This window comes from Panthera uncia, assembly GCF_023721935.1.
Source record: "Panthera uncia isolate 11264 chromosome B2 unlocalized genomic scaffold, Puncia_PCG_1.0 HiC_scaffold_24, whole genome shotgun sequence".
NCBI lineage: Eukaryota > Metazoa > Chordata > Mammalia > Carnivora > Felidae > Panthera > Panthera uncia.
The window spans coordinates 97402167-97425435 of record NW_026057580.1 but is presented as its reverse complement, the minus strand read 5'-3'; the positions used below and the strand labels follow the sequence as shown (position 1 = coordinate 97425435).

At 40.8% G+C, this 23269-nt stretch overlaps 1 protein-coding gene across 4 annotated transcripts in view; it reads right to left on the bottom strand.

Moving 5' to 3' along the window:
• The window catches only part of AIG1 (androgen induced 1), a 246788-nt gene that overhangs the window by 146078 nt on the left and 77441 nt on the right, over positions 1-23269 (bottom strand). For all 4 annotated transcript variants that reach the window (XM_049654477.1, XM_049654474.1, XM_049654475.1 and 1 more), the window contains exon 3: positions 10553-10654. In XM_049654477.1, the coding sequence (XP_049510434.1) occupies positions 10553-10654 (102 nt within the window). The remainder of the gene's footprint in view (positions 1-10552; positions 10655-23269) is intronic.

The following is a 23269-nucleotide window of genomic DNA, read 5'->3' as shown; positions in this document are numbered from 1 at the left end:
ACTTTGTATATGACAGTAAGGGAGTCATTAGCTCTAGGGAAATTTTAGCTTCTCCGTAAGATTCCTATCATATCCTATTTGACGGAACTGACATCTATCCAGCCTATCAAGTGGCCGGCATTGTACTATTTGCTTCCACGCCAATCTCAGGAATTTCCACAACAGGCTGTAAGCTCCCCACTAGTGGGATTCAGTAGGGAAATTTAAAAAGACCGTTGAACAGCGAATTCTATTCTAACCTCTCAAACCACTTACACTAAACCGTTTTCACAGAATGAGAATAAAACAGAAAACTCGAGAGGTCATTTGATTCAGTTCCCCTTTGTCACGTGTCTGCACCTATTAGAAGAGCTGCAGACAGAAATGGAGTGGCTTTTGGGGTTACCCCGGTCAGAGAAAGAGAATAGAACAAAAAAGACGCTCTGTGATGTGCACGGTAGCAGGGTAGACAGAGAAAAGGATGTTTACTAACTTCAACCTTTGTATCCTAACACATATAGATAGTAGCATGTGAGGAGTGGCACTTAGACATAGAAGACAATTTGATATATTCCCAGGTCACATGGATTAATGTATGTGATAAGGATGAAAGGGGCCGCCTTAAGGGAAACATTTCCACCCATCAAAGCTAATCCTTGCAACTAGGTTAAAACATATATTAATTAGATCATTAAGGGCATGCTCATTCTCTGGATATGGATATGGTAAGAAAATAGGAAAAAGTCACCCTTGCTTAGATGAAAAGGAAAATAATCTAAAATGCCAGGAATATTTATCAGTGTCTTGAAGAAATATGTTTGCGAAATATAATGACATTTCACGTTGAAAGGCATCTCTTCACTAGATGTTAACAAAGCTCCACAGAGAGAGGCCCTGGATACAATAAGCATGATGGGTCAGTCAGCTTAGCATTCTCCTTCCAGCCAGGGAGCCGGCTAGCTGTGTGAGCCTGGGCAAGGTATTATACTGGACGCTTGAAGGCCAGCAGATACAGACAGTTCTTCTGTGGAAAAGGGGAAGACTGATTTCGAAAATTGTAAGCCAGTGAGCTTGACAAGGATGCGGTAAAATGGGTCACTGAAGGACTAGGGTATGAAACATAGAGAATTACATGGTGATCCTACATACTGGCCTGAGCTCACTTGGAGAAAATAATCTTATTTCCTTTTCAGAAAGTGTTACCAGTCTGGGAGAGTAAGGAAATACGATAGAAATGCACTCCCTCCATCACTGTTCATTCATTCCTTCAAAAATATTTTCTGAGACCCACTATGTGCCATGCACTGATCCAGAAGATGGGGCTATGGGAGGGAGCTAAGAGCATGTGCCTGCTCTTATTGAACATCCAGTTCCAGACTAATGTAACAATATACTACAAGTAAAGCACAATGGATGCTATAATAGAGGCACATGTGGGGTAGAGGTTCATAAAGAAGGGGTGATCAGCTCTATAAGGGAGAGTTGATGCATGAGAGGACTTGCAGCAAAAAGAGGGTTTTGACTGGGAGATGAGGGCTGGGTGCACACTCAGTCCTGGAATGTCCTGGAGGGCAGGTTTCATTGCCATTCTGTATTGGCTACAGTTTAGCAGAGGGGAACACTGGAGACTCCCTGGAGAAGCTTCACCTTGACAAGAGGTATAAATAGGCTCAGGGAAGTTACCCAGTATTTCTAAAAGACCAGGCATTTTGTGGACAAATTTGGTAGTTTAGGTTCGGATTCAAACAGAAAAAAAAAAGTTGGGTTGAACATTTTCTAGTGGGTTGTCACAGTCTTTCTTTGCTTTTCTTTGATCATTTTTCAACCTGATTTGGATAAAGAAGCATGAGATGAGATGAGGATTTGTGCTGTCTTCATGATCTGGTGCCAACGTAAGGATTTCGGACAATGATTCTGGACCCTCAGGAAGGCTCCTTTTCCCACTTTACCTAAATGTGACCAACACAATGACCCCTTGGGATCTCTAGATATCTAGACTTCCCAGCCAACTTGGAAAAAATCAACACCTATCCTTCGAAGGTGAGTTTTGTCCCCAGTCTACCATCCACTTGGTGCCAATACCATCTTATAACACTTTTCCTCACCAGACCCCTTGTCTGAGCACTCTCTCTCCACTAGACGTATTCCATTAGTTTCCTGTTTCTCTATTATCCCTGGACATAGTGATAATCTTCAGTAGCCAATCTCTTCTGCCACCACATATGTAGTTTTTATCTAAGTACCTGTCTTGTCTAGAGGAATCAACCATCTTCTCCAAGCACAATTACAAGATGGTTAAAATTTATTGCTCTGAATAATCACTTATTTTGTTACTGACTTTACTCACAGCAGTAGCCTCCAAAGGAGCTTCAATTCAGTGGCATAAACTTAGGCATCTCAATTCAAAACAACGTTTTAGAAATCAATCATATTATTAAATTCCAACATATATTTAATGACCCTCAAAACCTTAGTACTGTGGCTTCCCCAGAGCTCATGCTGTATTCTAGTTGAGTTTAACAAGGTGGAATACACTACAAATACACCTAGAGGTCCTACATTTTGTCTATAAAATACCAAAATAACAACTTCAAATGTTAGCTAAACTACCCACTGGTCGGGTAAAAATGATGTGGAAGTTTCAGTGTATTGTATAATGAAACTGCCAAAAAGAGTTAATGGAGCTTGGACAGCACTAATAGGCCAAGACGATGGCTAAATTGCTCTCCTGTGCTCTTGCCAAATCATATGAAACTATAAAAACGAATCTAGACAAGCTGAAGCCTAGTCAGGGGAGACTGAGCATGACAGTAAAGAACCTGTATTCCGTTTTTTCAGTAAACATTTACTGTGTGTGCAGTAATGTCAGAGAATATGCTAGGTTCTGGAGGAAAAGATGGGAGAAAAAATACAACAGTTGCTATTGCTACCCCTTATGGCCTCATAGCCCATTAGGGGAATAAACAAGTAAATAAATACTAATCAAATAATGTGATAAGTGAAATCATAGGTGTCAGAACAGTGTTCTGAGGGCAGGGAGAAGCGACCCACTCAGATGCCTAGGAGACTCGGGACCACTTCATTCACAGGTGGTGTCTGGGAAGGGAATGTGGCAAGGAACCATCAGAACTTCAGATCTTCTAGAAAGGTTACCGAGGCAGCAGTGCGGGGAAAGTCCTGGTGAGGAGATAGCTCGGAGGCAGGAAGATAAGAGATGAGCCTATTGCCTCTGTTCAGTTGAGAGATGATGAAGCCTTGAACTAAAGCCGGGATGGTGGAGAAAAGGGGGCCGGGGCAGCTTTGGCAGCTACTTTGGACATACATCTAATAGGACGTGCCGACTAACTGTGAGGGATGTGGTAGAAAGAGGAGCTTTTAGATGCTTCAGTCATTATTCAAGTGGCAACATGGGATGAGTAACAAGACTGAGGGAAGGGGTTAAGGTAATGAGGTGAGGGGTTAACGTAGTGAATTTTTTACAGTATGTTCATCTCAAGGTCCTTGTGTCAAATGCTGAGCATGATGCCCCTTAGAAGATGGAACAGGAAGAACCAACTTGGAATGACCAACATTTAAGAGAGACTGAAGTTATGGGGAAGAGCGAGATCCTCTTGGAAGAGAACATGAGGAAAACAATGACAACTGGTATTTGAATCCTGTGGAATGGATGAATGGACTGGGCCAATTTGGGCTGGAGGAAAGAACAGAAGGCTCAGTTCCTTATGAGAGTCTTTCCTAAGCTGAAGACTCCATGGTCTCCGTCCACTGTTGAAGTCCCATCATCGGAGATGCCCAGCAGAGACTGAAAGAGAATCTGCAAAGATACTGTTCAGGTCATTTAGGTGCCACATGGTGTATGGACCCGCTGATCTTTAGAACCACTTTCCAAGTTGAGAGATGATGCCTCTATGATAGAAAATGCAGCTTTGTGCTTCTACTTCACTTTCTTTGGCAGCTATCGCTGATGCTTGCCAAGGTTGGAGCTTCAATTAAAAGGAAACTGGAAAGGATATAGGGATGGACTTCTGCCAACGAGTTGGGTCTGTGGCTAATGAATGATCTGTTTGTGGTAATGAAGAAGGAAGCCAGTTCCTAAGACAACACCTTCGGGCCTGGCCCCTCCTCTCCCCCAGCTATGAACAACTAAGGGCAAATGAATGGGAAACATATGAATGAAGTTTACTTTGAAATATCTATGGATTTAAGGATTAAGGGTAAAAGAGCTTGAGTAAACCACACGTTGGGTTTTGCTGACCCCAAAATATCTGCATATAATTTATAGACCTTATGATGAACTCAAACGACTGCTGGGCCTGCTCATCTATTCAGTGGAGCAAGAAAAAGGGCAGAGTGTATGCCAAATGATATTAGCCTTGAATTCTACCCTTACATGGAAAATTAGTTTTACACAGGAATTTGTGATGTCAGAAAATTGCTTTAAAAAGACATGGTCTATTACCCTAGAGAAAAAAAACAACTAATACCCAGACAAAATAATCAATATAGGGAAGAACTTTTCAGTAAATGTGACCCAGGATATGATTTGCCTGGTCTGTAACTCTCAGATGTTCCAGGGACCATGGTGTGTTTTTTGGACATCATTTCAGGCCTTCTCAGGCAGTAGCAGCAATATGATATGTACCAACCGACAAGACCCCCAGGGGGGATAGCAAGTCATGTCTAAGATTTTGCTGCAGTGCAGCTGAGATGGGAGAGTGACGTAAAATACAAGCTAGGAAAGAAGTGAATGGTTTGGGGTTGTATTCCGTCAACTACCATGAAAAGGAAAAGACCAAGAATGGGAGAAGAGAACAAGAGAAAACATGGACATAGAATATTGATAAAATTCATTCATTTCGTACAGCAAATACTCATTGATTTCCATTATGTAGAGGCACTGTTTGAGGCGCTTGGAATAAATGAGTAACTGAAACAAAGATCCCTGCTCTTATGAAAATTATATTCCAGCAGGAGAGGACGGACAATAAGCCATAAGTACAACATAAAAGTAAAGCCATATAATATGTCAAGGATAGTAAGTGCCAGGAGGGGGACAGAGAGCAGGGACAGCGAGGGGACTCTGGGGATATGGGAGTAGTTGGCAATACCTAATAGGCTACTCAGAGTAGGCTTTACTGAGAAGGTGAGATTGAGCCAATGAAAATTCACAAGGAGAAAGCTATGATCGGTAAAACTGGACATGAAAAAGCTTACACATGAGAACCGTATGCAATAACTGTGAAAGCATCTGCCTCACTGTGGATGGAACTCTTTCTTGTTCCTGGGTCTTTGGGGTCTTATTTGTTTTCTTTGGGAGGTCCATTGAGAGTTTTAGAAAGTGGTTCCCAAGAAATTTCTGACCTCTGCTCCAGTCTTACTTTTATTTTGAAAATTTACAAATATCTTCCAGTTACTTTAGAATATATTGGGAAAATGAGAAAGGTCAGCTTTATTCATATGAAAAAGGAGATAGTCTTCTTTTGACCAACAGCTTATTTTATGAAATATCCCATATCAGGGTGGCACAGAGTTGTGTTATTTAACAAAAGAATAACATCTAATCTGAGTTCCTGCAAAACCAATGATCATCCAAGCAGTATTCAACGCCTTCTCTTCGGAGACAGATGTACAAAAACTTTAGTAATTACCAAATGTCAAAATAATATCGAATGGAATAAACAGTTACCTAAATTAAAGTTCTCTTGAGGATCAGTGACATACAATAAGAAAAACTGACAAATCAAGAATGAAGAGAGGTGGGGTTTATTTTTGTATCTCCTTATTAATTATACGGAGAATGAACAACTGCTGTGATTATGAGAATATCTAGGTCATGTATGCTTAAAGATCCGTGATAATAACAATAATAATACCCAAACTTCTTCAGTGCTTGGCATTCTCAAAGCATTTTATAAACATTAATTAGGTCTTCACTAAGCACAGACACTGTCTCATGGTTGGTTCTTCCTCTTATAGCATTGCTGAGAATCTGCAATCTTTCTAGAGTTTAAATATTTATTTATTTATTTATTGCTTTTAATGTATATTTACTCCATTGACAATGCTTTAAACTTGTAATCAGCAGAAGAGAAAGGTTCAGGGATCTGTTTTTGCAACCAAGGAAGAGGCCAGAATAACAATAGTGCTTCTCCTTGTCAGAGTGAACACAGCCTCCTGGGGACCACTCTGTTGGCTGGTGGAACTGTTTCCCCACTCATCTTCCTCCACCTCAAACATGCCGTTTCTATACTTTAAAAGTGTAAATATTTTTCTCCTGTAACCACACATTACCTAGCAGGCTTCTTTGCATCTCGTGGGTTTTCAACAAATGTTTGCTAGATTGAATTAAATCAAAGCTCAGCTCCCACAGGTTGTATCCACACAGAACCCAACCTCAATTGTCAATGACTGTTCAAATTACATTTTTAAAATGGATTCATTTTGCTGAAATCACCTCTAGTTTTCTCTTGTCTGCTCATCAGTGGACTGAGGGAAAGAAAGGTGGTAGGAGGATATAAATGTAAGCGTGACATTCTTCCAAGTTTCAAAAGCAAACACACAAATACCCTTTTTATCACCAATACTTAGTGAATGCCTAGTGGGCATCATGTGCTGCTCGAATTGCTGGAAATACAAAAAGAAATAGGGCTGCAAGGATAGAACAGTTTTTGATTTTGGCTACTGAAGTGACTCCAGCTAAATGTGTTATATTTTATAGATTTACATTTTTAATTGTAATAAATTAAAATTTTGTGTGTGTGCATGTGCTATTTTAATGGAGCCCTGAGATAAGCTAGTGGTTACACTAGTGAGGTTGTATTACTGTTGCAACTCATCTATTTATCCGTTTCCTCTTCTCTTCAAAAAAAAAAAAAATCTAAGATTGCTTGCTGAGAGAAAAGAAGTAGACAATAGAAAAGAAGAGACAGGATACTTTCCTTTAGTTCCAATTGTGTCAAACTTTTGGGTATTTTGGTGTAAATCAAAAGGAAAGTCCTTTGAATTTTAGATATTGTGAGTCTGTTTTCTAACTGATTTTGTGCTGGGCAGTTGAGTGTTATAAATTCAAGGCTGACTTGGTGACGTCTTCTGAAATGGTGCCGTGACAGACTTACAAACTGCATTTCAGTTTTGCGGTTCAGGGCTCTGGATCCTAAGAGCTGATGCTGACACTCTTCAAGCAATGAGTGTGATTCTACATGTAAGAACAGGGTACACTGTCTCTTGGAATTCTTGTAGTTATAAAACTCTAGGTAGACAATACCAAAAGCCTAAAGGACCATACCCCATCTGCATAAATATTTAAAAGTTATAAATTAAGCTAGCAAAATATTAAATAAAATATGTTCTATCCTTCTACATTGTTAGATATATATTTCATAAAGCAAAATAAAAATTATGTGATTGGATGAGTAGAAAAATAAAGGCTTATAGAATTATAAATTACAAACGTATGAGTGGCAAATTACAAAAATTATATTATTTAATATAATATAAACATAAATATTCTAAAATTTTCATTCCTTGCCTTCATTTCAGCAAATTCACCCAATACGTTGTTATAATGGACACTCACAAAATTTAAGCTCTATTGATACTACTAATGTAATGCATTAATTAGAAACAATGTAATTATAATCCAAGTACACACAATTTGAATGTCTTCATCAAAATTTAAACATTCAAATGGATGTAAAAAAATTTAATTGAATTATTTTCATACTTTTAAAATAAAATATTTAAAATTATCTATTTTGAAATAAAATACACATGACAATTATTATTAAACTTTTACATAAAATTTAAATAAAGTTGAAAATGCCTATTTGAGTTTTTGGTATTTCATAAATTTTTTACACATTTTTATAAAAATTAAATTATTCATGATTCCAGCAGTTTATGTTCATATTTTAAGAGCCAATCGAAGGAATCAGTATCCTGCTTAAAGTTACATCTATACAAAGTTAGAGTAATGTCAATTAATATTGCAAAATATTCCTCAGCCCCATACAGGCAACTTCTTCGTTAGTAATTTTGAGACCATGAACTGGAACATGAAGAAAACCAGAGAAATGGTCATTCATCCCTACTAAAGTACAAAACTCACGAGGAGAGACTCTATGGAGCTCTTATTATCTTCGAGGATTTGACATGTCGATTCATTTATCTTTTCTGTTTCCGAAATATTCATATCACTCAAGTTCTCCTTGAATTTCTAAGTAGTGTTTGTCTCCAAGAGTGAGAATTCAACCCATCAAAGTGACTCAAGGGGAAATGATGAGAGTTCAGTTATACCTCTAATGACTGCATCAGTACTTTAGAACCATTCATTTGAAACATTAACTAGCACTTGGATCTGCAAGGGTTGTGATTTATTCTCTGGCCTAAAGGTAATATTGTGCATTTGAGGGGTGTAGACAATAGGCCTAATAGTTAAGGACTGTGCGTCTATAGCACAGGATGCAACCACTGGTTCTCAGTTAAGGCCCTCCTTGTGTCAGAAACTTTGAGCCTTGGTTTCTTCATTTCTGAAAGGGATACCGATTTCTTGTTCATAGCACCACTATGAAAATTAAATGGTATAACCACTGTAGAATACCTAGCACACGGTAGGTTCTCAAAAAAATAACAGCTATTATTACTGACTGGCGAACAATTATGGAAACTGGCTACAGTAGCCCCCCCGTACCCTTATTCACAGTTTCAGTTACCCAGGAAAACCATAGCCTGGAAACAGATGCCAGAAGATCAGTAGTAGCCTGAGGCTACATCACAATGCCTGCCTCATTTACCCCATGTCATCTCATCGTGTAGGCATTTTATCACCTCACATCTTCACAAGAAGTGTGAGTACAGTACAGTAGGATATTATGAAGAGAGAGAAATAGCATTCACAGTTTTATTACTGTATATTACTGTGTAGTTATATGTTCTATTCTGTGATCATTGTTCATTTCTTACTGTGCCTAACTTATAAGTTAAGCTTTATCATAGGTATGTATGTATGTATAGGAAAAAACACAGTATGGTACTATCTGTGGTTTCAGGCATCCACTGGGGATCTTGGAACAGATCCCTCTTGGATAAGGGGGAGGACGACTATATACTAAATTCACTCATCAATCCAACAAACATGTCTTGATCCTACTGCATGCCAGGTGGGTGGGCAGAGTGCTTGCGGCTGGAGGCTTTACACTGGGAAGGAACACTTAGTGAGGGGGGATACAGACATGTCTAATGGAGACTTGAAGGTCCTTTGCAAATGTAACTGACAGGGGAGCTAATCTGGCCTATGGGGGTGAGGACAGGCTTCTGAGAGATGTTATAGAAGCGAGCAGGATGAGAAGGGATTCCCCAGGAAAGAATGGAAAGAGCATTTGGGGCAGAGGATTGCAAAGACATGGGGTTACGAAAGGCTTTGCACATTCAAGAAAAGTCAAAAGGTGGAGAGGCATAGAGTAACCACATCAAGTCCATTAGATGGTTACATGAAGCTGACAAGACCCAGCTTATTCGTTTGGAACTGAATCAGAGATGCCCCATTAATCCTTCAATAGTGTGGCTCTAATTGGATTCAAAGAAAATGCCAGTTTTCCGAGTTGTGCCACTTGTGATGAGTTGTCTTAGGAAAGGATTAATCAAAGTCCCGCAGCAATGTTTGTTAGTACACACCACTTTTCTCAAAATATACCAAAATTGGGGGCAGAAAGGAAACTGTTATTTTGGACCTATGACGTGTGATTTCTAGCTCCTCTTTCCCCTATAATTTCTGTGATGGGTTGCCCTTTTCACCAGGAGCACCCAGTGACATATTCTAAAAACTGCTGTAACCAAAAAAATGCAGGCTTCTTAGTTAATAACAAAATCGCTCAATTCCAGAGGCAGAACGAGAAGACAACGACAAAATTTCTCTGAAGAAAACATACCCTCAGATCTTATAAGGTGATGTGCAAACCATCCAAAAGAATTGATCTGAAACATGTGAAGACGATACCATGGCTAAAGCTTCAGAAAGAATCAGACTGAGGAGAAGGAAAAGACCCAGCAGTCCCAGGCAAACGCGCTCCAGTGGGGACAGCCTGCCATGGCAGCACCCACTGCTAAGGCCGCCTCCATGCCTGCGGCAGATCTCCCAGGGAAAATAATAGTCTTGCTGCTCCTCCTGGGGAAATTCTCCAAGGAGAATTGTTGCTTCCAACACAATTCCACTCACGTGGGGAACAATGGCCCTCGATAGTTGTATAGGTTGGAAAAGATCCTCAGGCTCCAATAGGGGATAAGTCTTTGAATGGCACAGAAATTAAATTCATCCTGGAATAAGCTAGTTGTATTATCCAACAAAACCAACAACTTATAAACTGTGGGTTCATCTTCTACATAGTTTTAATAGTGACTCAATTTCATGGAAGTTGTTTTTTATTTACATTCAGCATTCTTCTCTAATTATAATCTCTCATAATCCCCATCATTTCACTGCCATTTAGGTAGATTCTATGGAAAGCCTAAATTAGAAAATAGCTCCCTAATAGTTTTTTTTTTAATGAAAGGAAATTATTTGTTTCAGTCCACTCACCATTCCGTGATTCAGCCACCCTGGGATAAAATTATCAAGCAACTTCGGGTAAATCATCTCTCTGTCATAGGCATAAATGATCCAGAACACCGCTACAACGAACTGGAAGGGAAAAGAAATCCTTTATTTCAAATTCACAACATACAATTTGTTGGTTATCCATTGTTCAAAGAACCCAACAGAACTGTAGTCTACAGTGAAAGGCGAATCAGTAAACCAGCTAATGACTGGAAAGAGAGATCTAACTTCATTCCATTAGTGGTAATGCGTGGGGTCCTTCTTCCTTCCTTGATCTCCCTATTGTGTTCTCTCAGGCAAAGGGATCTATTTTCGAGGGAAAGATAAATCGTGTCTGTCATCTGGAACAGCTCTCTTCTAGGGCTAATTGGGTTGGTTTGAATCCTCTCAAGAGAGTTTAAAAGTTCACTGGTGGTTTTTTGGATCCCTTTCCCCACTGTACAGAGTCAGCACACATTCAAGAAACTGTAGTGTATTTTCCTTGAACCCATCATGTGGTTTAAATTAATCTTCACATTCTCAAGTTTCCATTTCACCACTAACAGCATTAAAATCACTGCTATATAAAATGTCCCAAAGTCACATTTCCTGCAAATGTATTAATTTATATAGCCTAAGCAGGGGCTTTGGCTGCACTGAGAGCAAAGTGTATGGAACACAAGAATCCTAATTCTCTTGGAATAATTTACATGCTCATCTGGGTTCCTGAGATTTATTTTGACCCATCGGCAACATAGACATCAAAAGAGAGTAGACTACTCAATTTATTCTCTTATCTTTCTTCAAACTAATGGTGAGAGAAGTTCAGATTAAATAAAGAAATGAATGGTCCAAGGTCTTAACCTTCAACTTAGAATTTTAGAGAAAACACAAATGCTTTTGTACACAGTCAATAAATGTAGCATGGAAAAGGAAACAATCCCAGAGGGAGGGCTCAAAGTCTCTGCAGAGTTGTTACATCTCAAAGTAAATGCTACAGCATGATAAAATGCAGATAAATATTAAAAAGAAACACTTTTTATCTCATTTCTTATAAGTCATCTCCACCCCCACATTTTATTAATAAAAGTAGTAAATATTTTAATGCCACTTTTCGTAAAACTCCCAGTGGTTATACCACAAGCTAGTCATCAGAAAGGTTCCAAAATTCTTTTCCAAGTATGTCAGTTACAACATGGGTAATAGTAGCCTTTTAAAAAAGTTCACCCTTAAAACCTAAGATGTTATGAACATTTCTTGCTTCATAAAACACATTGAAAGATAATTATAATAGGCAACCATAGATTACACACATAGTTTCAATACCAGATTGGGGTCCCTAGTTGTTTATCCTGCTTTTGGGTCAACTATTTTCACTTAGTTGATAAATGCACAAGATGGAAAAGAAAAAAACAAAACCCAAGCCATTAATGTTAACTATCATTATGATCTTTCCAAGCACAATGAGTAATTTTTAAATTATTCACAACTTTGGTTTATTCATTCCACTGTATACTCCAAATGTACTCAATATTAGTGTTACCTGCTCTCAGATCTAAGCCCCAAGATTGCTACTCAAGTAGCATTGCTACTCAAAATGTGGTCCCATGGATCAGCAGCCCCCATGTTACCCAAGAGCTTGCTAGATACATTGAATGCCAGGTCCTGTCTTAATATATTCTGATTCTGCATTTTAATAAGACCCTGGGGTCATTCATATCCACATTAAAGCCTGAGATGTCATACTTTGGACACTACTCCAGCCACCTTGAGCCTCCTCCCCCCACCATGGAGCGAGGTAGTCACAGAGCCAAGTGGCTGGTCTATCTAGAGCCTCTGCTCTCCTTTTCCAGACCTGGGAAACCATGATCCTAGAATTTCCTGCCCCAGAAGACAAAAGTGTGCTTCAGGGCCTGTGTGGGCCTCCTTCCTGGGTCTGATCTGGAGGACTGACCGCACAATAAATGGGGATAGCCCCTGACCTGAGAGGTGGTTAAGACATATCTGCTTCTGAAGGGTGAGAACCAGTTTTACATTTGGTCTGGAGTCCACATATAAGCATGAAGCTATTTCAATCCTGGAAAGAGTCATATGTGGATATCCCTCACCTCTGCCATATAATGTCACCTGACGATAGGGCACATCTTCATCACAGTCACAGGTGCCCTCCCACATTCAAGGGGAGGGGATTATATACTTGCTCCACAGGCGATGCAATCTTGGGGCCAACTTAGAATTCTGCTTAGCGTATGCTTCCACTCTTCTTTTCCAAATTGTTTTGGCTATTTTCAGTCCTTTGCATTTCCATTTAAATTTCAGAATCTCAGCTTGCTAATTTCTACAAAAATATCCTCCTAGAATTCTGATTACAACTATACTGAATCAATATGTTCAATTTGGGGAGAAATGATATCCTAACAATATTGAGTCTTCTGTCCCAGGAACATAATTTACGTCCCCATTTATTTAGATCTTTGGTTTCTCAGTTTGTAGTTTTCAGTGAAAAGGATCTTGTACATATTTTTTAAAAAATCTATCACTAATCTATCACTAAATCTATCACATTTCATGTGCTTTTATGTTATTGTAGATATTATTAAATTTGTTTTTACATTCTTTGTTGCTAGTATATAAAAGGTACAAATGACTTTTGTATATTGACACCATATCCTCTATCTTTGCTAAATTCACATAGTTTGAGTAGTTCTTTCACAAATCATTCTAGATTTTTATATGTACATGATCTGCAAATAAAGATAGCTTTTCTTCTTCCTTTACAATTTGGATGCCTTTTACTTCTTTTTCTTTTCTTACTGCACTATGACCTTTAGCGCAATGTTACCTAGAAGTGATGAACAGTGAACACCCTTGCTTTTTTCCCTATCTTAGGAAAGTGTTCAGCCTTTCAACATGTGCGTTTGCTATTAGCTGCATGTTTTTCTTAGATGCCTTTTATCATGTTGAGGAAAATCTCTCCCATCCTACATTTATGTATGTAATGAGCAAGTACTGATTTTTTTCAGATAATATTGCTGTAAAGCCTCAGGTGATCAGATAGCTCTTCTCCTTTATTTTGTTGATATGATGAATTATATAGATTTTTAATGTTAAACCAACCTTTAATACCTGGTCATCAGGTATTATCATTTTTATATATTGCTGGATTTCACTTAATGACATTGTGGTAAGAATTTTTCTCTTGTCTTTATTAAGTGTATCAATCTGTAATTAGGTTTATTTTCTCACAGTGTCTTTTTTTTTTTTAAGTTTACTTATTTATTTTTGAGAGAGAGAGAGAGAGCATGAGAAGGGGAGGGGCAGAGAGGGAGAGAGGGAATCCCAAGCAGGCTCCGCACTGTCAGCATGGAGCCGGATGCGGGGCTCCATCTCACCACCATGAGATCGTGACCTGAGTTGAAATTGAGAGTCGGATGCTTAACCAACTGAGCCACCTGGGTGGCCCTCATAATGTCTTTTTCTAATTTTGGTGCCAGGACAACGGTGACTTCAAAACACAAAGCGGGAAAAGCTCCCTCCTCTATTTTCTGAGGGACTCTGCAAGATTAGTATTCTGTCTTCCTTACTTATTTGATATGCTTCTCTAGGGGAGCTTTCTGGACTTCTAAGTTTTCTTATGAGAAGATTTAATAATGAATTCAATTTCTTTAATACATATAGAGTTTCCAGGCTTTCTGTGTTCTCTTGAGTTACTTTTAGTGATTTTTGCCTTTTGTGGAATTTTCCCGTCTCATTGAAGGTTTTGAATTTATGAAGTGTCCTCAATATTCCGCCATGGAAATCAGCGAATGCTACAAATCACGTATTTTTTTCCCTGGAGAGCCCGTTGTTAATTACTTACTAGCACACCACTGCTGAGAGCTACTTTCTGTTCGCCATAAATGATCATTCATGGTGTCCCGACCACGGGGAAAGCATCGTGGGGTCAATACTTACCAGCGCAATCGGATCAATCCTTTAACCCCTACCATATATTAAGGGGACTGCATGGATCATTACAAGTGAAGTGACTTTCAAGAAAGTATGCGTCACCTTTCTTAGCGTCACACTAGAAGGTCAAGAGGCCCAGCTAACTGAGCGATCAGCCTTCTAAATAATTCCTGAGATAGAAACATGGCACAGATGGCAGCTTCTTGGCTCCATGCGCTGATATCCTCTTGACAGTATGGCCATCAGCAAACCCAAAATAAGTTTGAACTCTACTACCGGGGCATGAATATGAAACAAAAATAGGTTCTCTGGGACAGGCCAAGTGCTACTGAAACGTTCCACTGTTGTGGCCAGCGATTCCTCCGCGTGCACCTGCTGCTTCCCCGCTGCCAGGACCAGAATACTGTACTTGAACTGAGAGTGGAAGGAGCTCAGGCACTTTCTAGTCCTTCAAACTTCCCAGACAAAGTACTTGTGTTACAGCTGGTCGTTGAGGCCTCGTTTGAACCCCTGGAACAATTAGCAATGAATGCGAAAGAAAACTCGATCCACACTTCACCTCCTTCTATAAGGAGTCTCTTATATGGTATCAGTAGAAGCCGAAGTTAATCAGCTTTAGTCCACTTCTAAGAAGAAGCTTTACTGATCAGTGGGAAATTCTTGGGAATTCAGTAAAACCGATTAGAGCACAAAGGCTGTTGCAGAGAAATTTACCATGAAGGAGGCCAAAGAGAAAAGTCACTTATCTACAGATTGGTCTATAGAGGCCATGATCTCAAACATCCACTGTTGAAGGAAGGAAGGAGGAAATACACGAATACATCTTTAAAGTCTTTAGCTTCAACAGGAAAGGATCCTATGAAAGTGTGTCTCCTTTAAAAGCTAATCTATTAGTACTCAGACTTGACCAAATACCAATTGGGAAAAAAAAAAAATTAATTCTGTTTTGGGCTCTATTACTTTGCCTCCAGATTTGCTTTGTTATGATTTGCTTTCCCATCACTTCTTTCCCTGGGAATACGTGCTGCGAGGTAATATGTAGACGTATTTCCAGTTGTGATTTCTCCTTCCAAACACACAAAGCGCGAGAATAAGCTGTGTGTTCTGGGTGCTAGCTGGCTTTGTCTCTGATGGTCCCCACACAGAGAGAGACTGTCTCATTTTGACAAGGCCCCTGTCTTCCCACCCTCCAGGTCTAGGAGATCCCAAGTCCTTATGTGCTTTCCTGGCTGACCTCCCTCCGCCCACACCCTCAAATGCAGCAATGCTCAGTGAAGCACAGACCCCTCTGGAACGTTAGAGTAACTTCTGTTCCAGGGTACAGTTAGTCTCCAGTATCCATTCCTGGAACCGTGACCCAGATGCCTCTACTTGTAATTATGAGGCTATGAGCACCGTTACATTTTTCACTCTGTACATGATGCTCATATTACCTTAAAACCAGAATCTGCATTTAGAGTGTTCCTAAAACACACATCACTGCCTTTTTTCACAGCCTTCAACTATATTTACCTATCCATTTAAGGTAAATAAAAATATCCATATTTACCTACATTTAAGTCCGTAATTATCTCTTCCGACTGAGTAAATAACGTGAGAATAAAAACCCAGCTCTCATGGTGCCCATGTGATTTGACGCCCGCCTTTCTCTCTGACCTCCACTTGTACCACATTCTCTCTGGCTCCCTAGGCTCCGACTGGCAATTCATCCCTAAAACTCATTAAACTCTTTCCTGCCTCAGGGTCTTTGCATTTCCTACTCTTAATGCCAGGAATTCTCTTACCCCATTTTCACTTGGCTGGATTCTCTGTCCCTTCAGGCCTTGGGGGAGACCTTGCCATTGACTCCACTGCACGTTATTTTCCATCACAGACCCTGAGAGAAAGTAAGCTGTTGTTGTTGTTCCCTTGTTCATTATCTGGCTCTTTAAGAGGAGGTGAAGTGTCAAAAAACAGGAACTTGTCTGTCTTGTTCGCAGCCTTTTCCCCACTGCCTCGCACATAGCATGTTTGGGATGAAACTTCCCGGAGTAAATGAATAAAGATGTGTTGCTGCTTCCTGTATGTCTGTCAGGCTCCACATCTCCCATAGGGGACAGTACCCTTTCAAGCCTTCAATTTGCTTCCTAATGACCTAAAATTCCTTTTTTATGTTCTCCATGTTTTTTTGTCCTCCTGTCTCTGTGGAAGAGAAGCCCTTCTTTCCAGGGTCATTCTTCCAGCCCATCTCTTCTCAGACTTTCTACCTGCTGGCCCCTCCTTCACCTGTATTAATCTTCTATCACCCTGAAATAATCCTTCTCTGGACTTCTGGATCACGATGGAAGTAGTAAAAGCTCTCGTTCCCCAAATCAACCAAACACAAGGAGAATGAGAAACAAAGTGAAGCCAATGCAGTAGGAAACACTGATCATCCAAATATCAGTCTTTTCAACAGGTTGCTAAGAACTGGGAAAATTGAGCCGGGACGAGACAAGACTCTGATGGAAGAAACAAGATCCAAGGGTTCTCTGGTCGAGCGAGCAGAACAGAGAGATCGCTACAGGCGGCATACTCTAAGGGACATTGAATGACCCTTGCTGGGAACAGGAGGAGGTCTGAGGTGCATGGGAGCACCAGGGAGACGTTCCGATCCCTGCGTGGCTTCAGGTGTCAGCAGTGGTGATGCTAAATGTGGGAACAGGCCAGCGTATCATCTCTGGAGAAGCAGGATGTGGGGATGTTAGGTAAACAAGAAAGGATCTGCGGTGGCCAGCCCGCACGCTCACCTGACCAGCACAAAGCTTCCCGTCACCATATAAAATGGTTGTGATCAAAACGAGTCAAGGAGAGAGAGATGAGTGTAGCCACTCTCCAGAGGAGGTGGTGGTGGAAAGTAGGCAGAAATTCAAGCTGCCCTAGCTCACTTCTGTCCTTGCACAAAGAGCTGGCTCAGAAAGAACACACCCATTTGAGGATGAGTAATCATAAGAAAAGAAATAGCATGGAATGTATTCATAAATACCACAAAAGAGAGAGAGAGAGAGAGAGAGAGAGAGAGAAGGGGACTATGACCTCCCCCGGCAAAAGGCACCTGAACAAGACAAACCGGAAAAGTTATTAATTAATGATCAAATGATTCTCCATTAAAGAAAAGAGGTCAAAGATGAAAATTTGAGATTAAATAAAGAAGACAGACAAGATAAGAGGGGAGAGTTTAAGAAATAAAGTATAAAAATATAAAGCCACATAAAACTGAAAGTCACATTATAAGCAGCAAAAGGAAAACCTGCCTTTGGTTAAGATGGTTGGGGGTCAGCTTTCTGCAGTGCTGTGGACTAGATACACCGAAAAACCCTCCCACTGGGAAACACTAGGTGCTAAATAAATTACAACAAATATACCTTCAAATGTATTGCTGAGCAGACAAGAAAGGAAGGGAAGTCACTGGGAGTTAGTGGGGGGGGAGAAAGACCCATACGGACAAGAACAGAACAGAGACAAAACCAGAACAGTAGCAAACACAGAAACTGGGGCTGCCCTGGGGGCAGATGGCCCTACTAGAATCAGAGTGCTCCCTGCATGGTGGCCACGGGCATGGATGGGCCGGGCCTCGGGCCCACGCAGATTGGTGGAGCGGGCCCTGAGGGGTCAGAACTTCAGTGAAAGGGCAGGCTAGAGAAAGTGCCTTCATCAGGCTGGATATATTGCTTTCTAGTCCAAATTGCTAAGATTTTTTTTAAAGTCAAAAACATTTCATTTCACTGAATTTTGTGCCACTCCGAGATCGCCATTTTTCGTCCTTCATCTTTGATTCATGTAAGCTGAGTGTGGTTATTCACAACGACTGCAAAGTCAGAGAACAGCTTTTATGCCCGTATCAAGTAACTGTGGTGGATACTGTAGTGCCTCTCCCTGATCCCCTCTACAGGGTCCATGCGTCCAGCCCCCAGATGTTGGGAATATTGGTTTTTGGCCACTCTTGAGCTGCATCCCCCTCATTGGGAACCGCCTTGCGCGAAGTCAGGCCCCTTCCCCAGGGGAAGTCTGAATCCAATGACTGACTGATGCAAGGAAACAAGCTCCCAGCCCCTCTGTCTCCACTCAGGGAAACTCTAAGATCCCAGGATGCCTGTTACAACTGCAGTGTGGACCATCCTGCCCTTCTACCCGCTACTGTCTTCCTCACTTCAGAACAGGTGTTTCTCCCAAGAACCCCCTTCTGCATGTGCTCTCCAACCCTGAGCCTGTTCATAGGAAGCCCAATCTAAGACCATGCCATGCATGGATAAGCACAACAGACAGACATATTTAAGCATGAAAACATTCGTAATACATCACTATAGAGAAATGCATAAAAAGTAAAAATTATTTGTAATCTCGCCCTGTATAGACAGTCATTGTCAAAAGGATACGTAATCCCTTAAAAGGTCTTTTCCTATGCATGTAAAGTGCATTCCATTCATTATTTTAGAAAATTAGATCATACTTTGATTAGTCTCCTGAAATTTTTTTTTAAGTTTATTTAGAGAGGGAAGGAAAGAGAGAGGGAGAGAGAGAATTCCAAGAAGGCCCTGTTCTGTCAGGACAGAGCCCAGTGTGGGGCTCACAAATCATGAGGCCATGACCTGAGCTGAAACCAAGAGTCAGACACTTAACTGGCTGAGCCACCCTCGTGCTCCTATCTTCTGCGGTTTTTTAACTTAAGGAAGTTTTAAGGTGATATCCCAGTTTTCTTAAGCACTTCATAGTGCCACACTGTATGATTATGCACTATAATTACTCAAGCACTCACTAAGGCATATGTATATTCATTACAAATAGCACAATTTCCAATAATGCTGCAATGCTTTGTGATGTGTGTGTTTTCATGCACCCAAATCATGAGAACCTCAGAGGAATAAGTTACTAGAAGTGAAGCTCCTGGATCCGAGGTCACCATTGCCTTTTGAGCTGACTTTCACAAAGGCTCCTCTGTCATTCCCTGCTCCCAGTGCCTACTGCCTTTACCCCGGTTCCAGGCCACGCTGTCCCTGTCCTGGACTATTGCCGTAGCCCCTTGGCTAGAGCCACTGGCATCAGTTTCTTTCAAATTCTATCCATGCTTTATCTTGGCCTCAGAGTTATCTTACTAAAAACATTTAAGAACTTCTCAGTTTAAAACTTCCAATGGCTCCCCCTTGCTTGCAGAATAAAATAAAAACTCCCTTTGTGATCTGGTCCCAAATTCTCTTTCCAGTTCCCTTCCAGCTTCTTCCAGGAACCCAGTCAACAGAATATGTATAGTTTCCCAAACTTACCACATACTTCCAAGTATCCTTTCCTTTCTGCTTTTTGTAATAGCAGCTTGAAATGCACTACATTTTTTTCCAAAATCCAAGCTCTATCAAATGTTAGATATCAGTTGTGCAGCTGTCCCCACCACCTAAAAAAAAACCCTACAATTTCTCGTCAAAAGTAATTACTTTTTTCCCTGACCCACTTCAGGCCTCTGCTTATAACATGAGCCCATTTAACTATCTCCTATGTGTCCTTTCGCTTGCTGGCCCCTCTAAGCTGCCGAAGGCTCCGTCTACTCTCCAGGCCCCTCATTCGCTGCCCCGTCTGCCTGGAATGCCTCCCACCACCCCTCCCCGCTCATCCTTACCATGTAGAAGGGATCAGAAATAGCATAAGCTCCAAGAAGCCTCCCCTGAGTTGTCCCTTTTTCTTGCATGTGCTCTCATAGCCCGTTATGTTTTTCCTTCATAAAGCTAGGCATAATCGTGATGAAATAAGTGACTGTGTAATTACTGGTTTCTCTTCCCAGTGGGATGTGAACTTGATGAGAGAGCAAGGACCAGTTGATTTCCTCTCTGTTGCATCCTCACATCTCCCTTGGCGCGTTCTATGTTTATTTCCTGGCTCTTTATTTTGAAATAATCAAAGACTCGCAAGAAGTTGAAAAATAATACAGAGAGTTCCTGTGTATCCTTCACCCAGCTTTCCCCAAGGATAACATCTTACACAAGTATGGTACATTTTCAAACCAGAAAACTGACATTGGCACAGTACTATTAACGAAACTATAGACCTACAGACCTATTCAGATTTCACCAGTTTTTCCAGCCACTCATTTTTTGAGGGGTGTGTTGTACCATGCAATTTTACCACATGGACACATTTCTGGAACCTCTACCGCAATCAGGACTCGGAAGAGTTCCATTACCACAAAGTCCCTAATGCTACCTAAGAGTCACACCCTTCCCCAACCTTGACCCCAGCCACCTATGGATCTGTTCTCTGTCAATATATTTTAACATTTTGAGAATATTATATATTCTGGCTTATACTTTTTTAGTTTGTACTATGTATAGGTCAGGGGCTTCACAAGCAAAATATTATTTAAGAGTTACAACTACCCTGAGGCAGCTACTGTTATTTTTATGGTTTTATGGATGAAGAAATTAGCTTCAGAGAATTTTAGTAACTTTTCCAGGGTCAAAAAGTGGCCAAGCCAGAATGTGAGGCCAGACAATGAAGACCCCAGAGACAATGCTTTTAACCTTTCTTAATACTTATTACACATAATAGCATACTCCTTTGAAGGAATTAATAGTTGAATGAATGAATGATTAAGTGTCAAAGACAATTTCATTTCTAAGTCCACTAGCAAGGCCTGCATACAGCAGGAATTCAATGAATGTTTGGTCGAGTAAAATGTTTGGTTAATCATTCTAGAAAAATCAAAAGAAAAAGAAAGATGGTGACATGTGGAGAAAAATCTCCAAGCTGCTCTTCTGGATCAGCCATGACATACAAAGCCATAGGACAGTAGCATGGGATGCAGAACAAATCAGGAGAAGCATTCTTGTCTTCGCTAGTAATAAATGCATTAGTGGAATCTCAAGCATCTCAACAACAATTATTTGGCCAAGTACGTCTTCCCTCTGGCAAATTCATATTCACAGGATAGAGAAGTAGACTATTTGCTGGTCCTAACTGATATTCAGGTCTTGTCTTGCACCTTGGAGCCATGCACCCTTCTTCCTTCCTCAAAGCTTACTTAATAAGCTCCCGTCTAATTACTCTCATGTCATCTTTGGGATGTGAGTCTTCCCCCAGAATACCAGCTTATGGGGCGGGGTGCCTCTCTGACCTGACATCCTCAGACTCTTTCACCCAGGGTCATGCCCTGTGTCATCCCTGTGCCTCCAGGCTGAAACCACACCAATCAGGCCACATTCTTCTGGTTCTGTCTCTTTTCAGTTCTCAGGCATCTCTGTTTGATCTGTTTCAACAATGACTGAAACATGGAAATGGAAATGATCACTTTTTCGTTCACTTCTGTTTCCCATTAAGTGAACCCAAATTGCCCGGGGATGGCTTCCGGTGGTAGCAGCCTTCTTTTGAAAATGTTTTTCATACTGCATTGAGAGTGTCCTGGCAGGGGGGGGGGGGCCTGGTTAGGAAGGTGGTATGCACTGTGAGGGGGGAGGGTGTAGGGAAGATGAGCCCCTAAGGGGGAAACTGTCTATTCTACTTTCTGGTCACCCATCAACGGATGAAATAGGGGAAAAGAACTACTAAGGTCCAACTGATATGATAAGCACGAATCAGGAATAGTTGAGACTCAGATGGGCAACTCCAAAGATTATAGCCAACTGCACAGATGGGATGAAAAAGACAATCAAGTACTCCAGTAAAATGCATAGTAATGGAGCTAGAGCTAATAAACACATGGAAACAGTTGATGTTCTTTATCTCCACAATGGTAGCGGTTAACCCTGAGATATCTGGCACAACCACTTCTTGAGAAGAAACTTCAAGGTGAGATAACTTCTATTATTGAGACACTGATATAAAGGAGATTCAGTAGGAGCCACAGGTGAGCCCATTCTCTAGATAAGACATGTGTGAAAAGGGAATCAGAACTTACTTATATATCCAGCTGGTGGAATAAATGCTCTGAACTTACTCTCCCAATGAAAACTGCCACCATCAAAAAAAAAAAAAAAAAGCTTCATAACATATTCAGGTGACAAGGTATTGTTTCTCTTTCATCCTTTCAATGTTTCTTTCTGCAAATACCAGACAACAGGTATACATCCACACATATAAATTCCCATATGTTCATTTGTGTATGTGTGTCTCCCTTTCTTAAATATACATATCATACTATATAACCTTGATTTTGTTGTTTCATAACATACCCAGGAAGCATGAAGCACCTTTCAAAATAAACCACTATGTCACAAAAAGTAATGAAACTGTAGATGTCAAAATAAAGTGAGTGAGAATCCCAAGAGATCAGCAAGCACAGAGGCCAGCTATCCTCCAGAAGTATCTGTCAAACCACAGTGACCCTGAGCTTATCTCTTGATGCCCTGTGGAATTCAGGAGATAGGAGATAAAGACTGCCCAAGGTGGGGGACCCACTCCTCTGCCTAAAGCTGGTACCCCAGAGGGTTACTCCTTCAGTGAAAGGGTGACCCTCAACTCAGCAGAGAACAGGGTAATAAGAAAACATGCCTTGGGGCGCCTGGGTAGCTCAGTTGGTTGAGTGACCGACTTCAGCTTAGGTCAAGATCTCACAGTCTGTGAGTTTGAGCCCCGCGTCAGGCTCTGTGCTGACAGCTCAGAGTCTGGAGCCTGCTTCGGATTCTGTGTCTCCCTCTCTCTCTGCCCCTCCCACACTCATGCTCTGTTTCTCTCTACCTCAGAAATAAACATTAAAAAAAAAAAAAAGAAAAGAAAACATGCCTGCTAGAATCTTAGCTCTGTATTGAGAAGAAAGAGAAAGAAAAATTACCC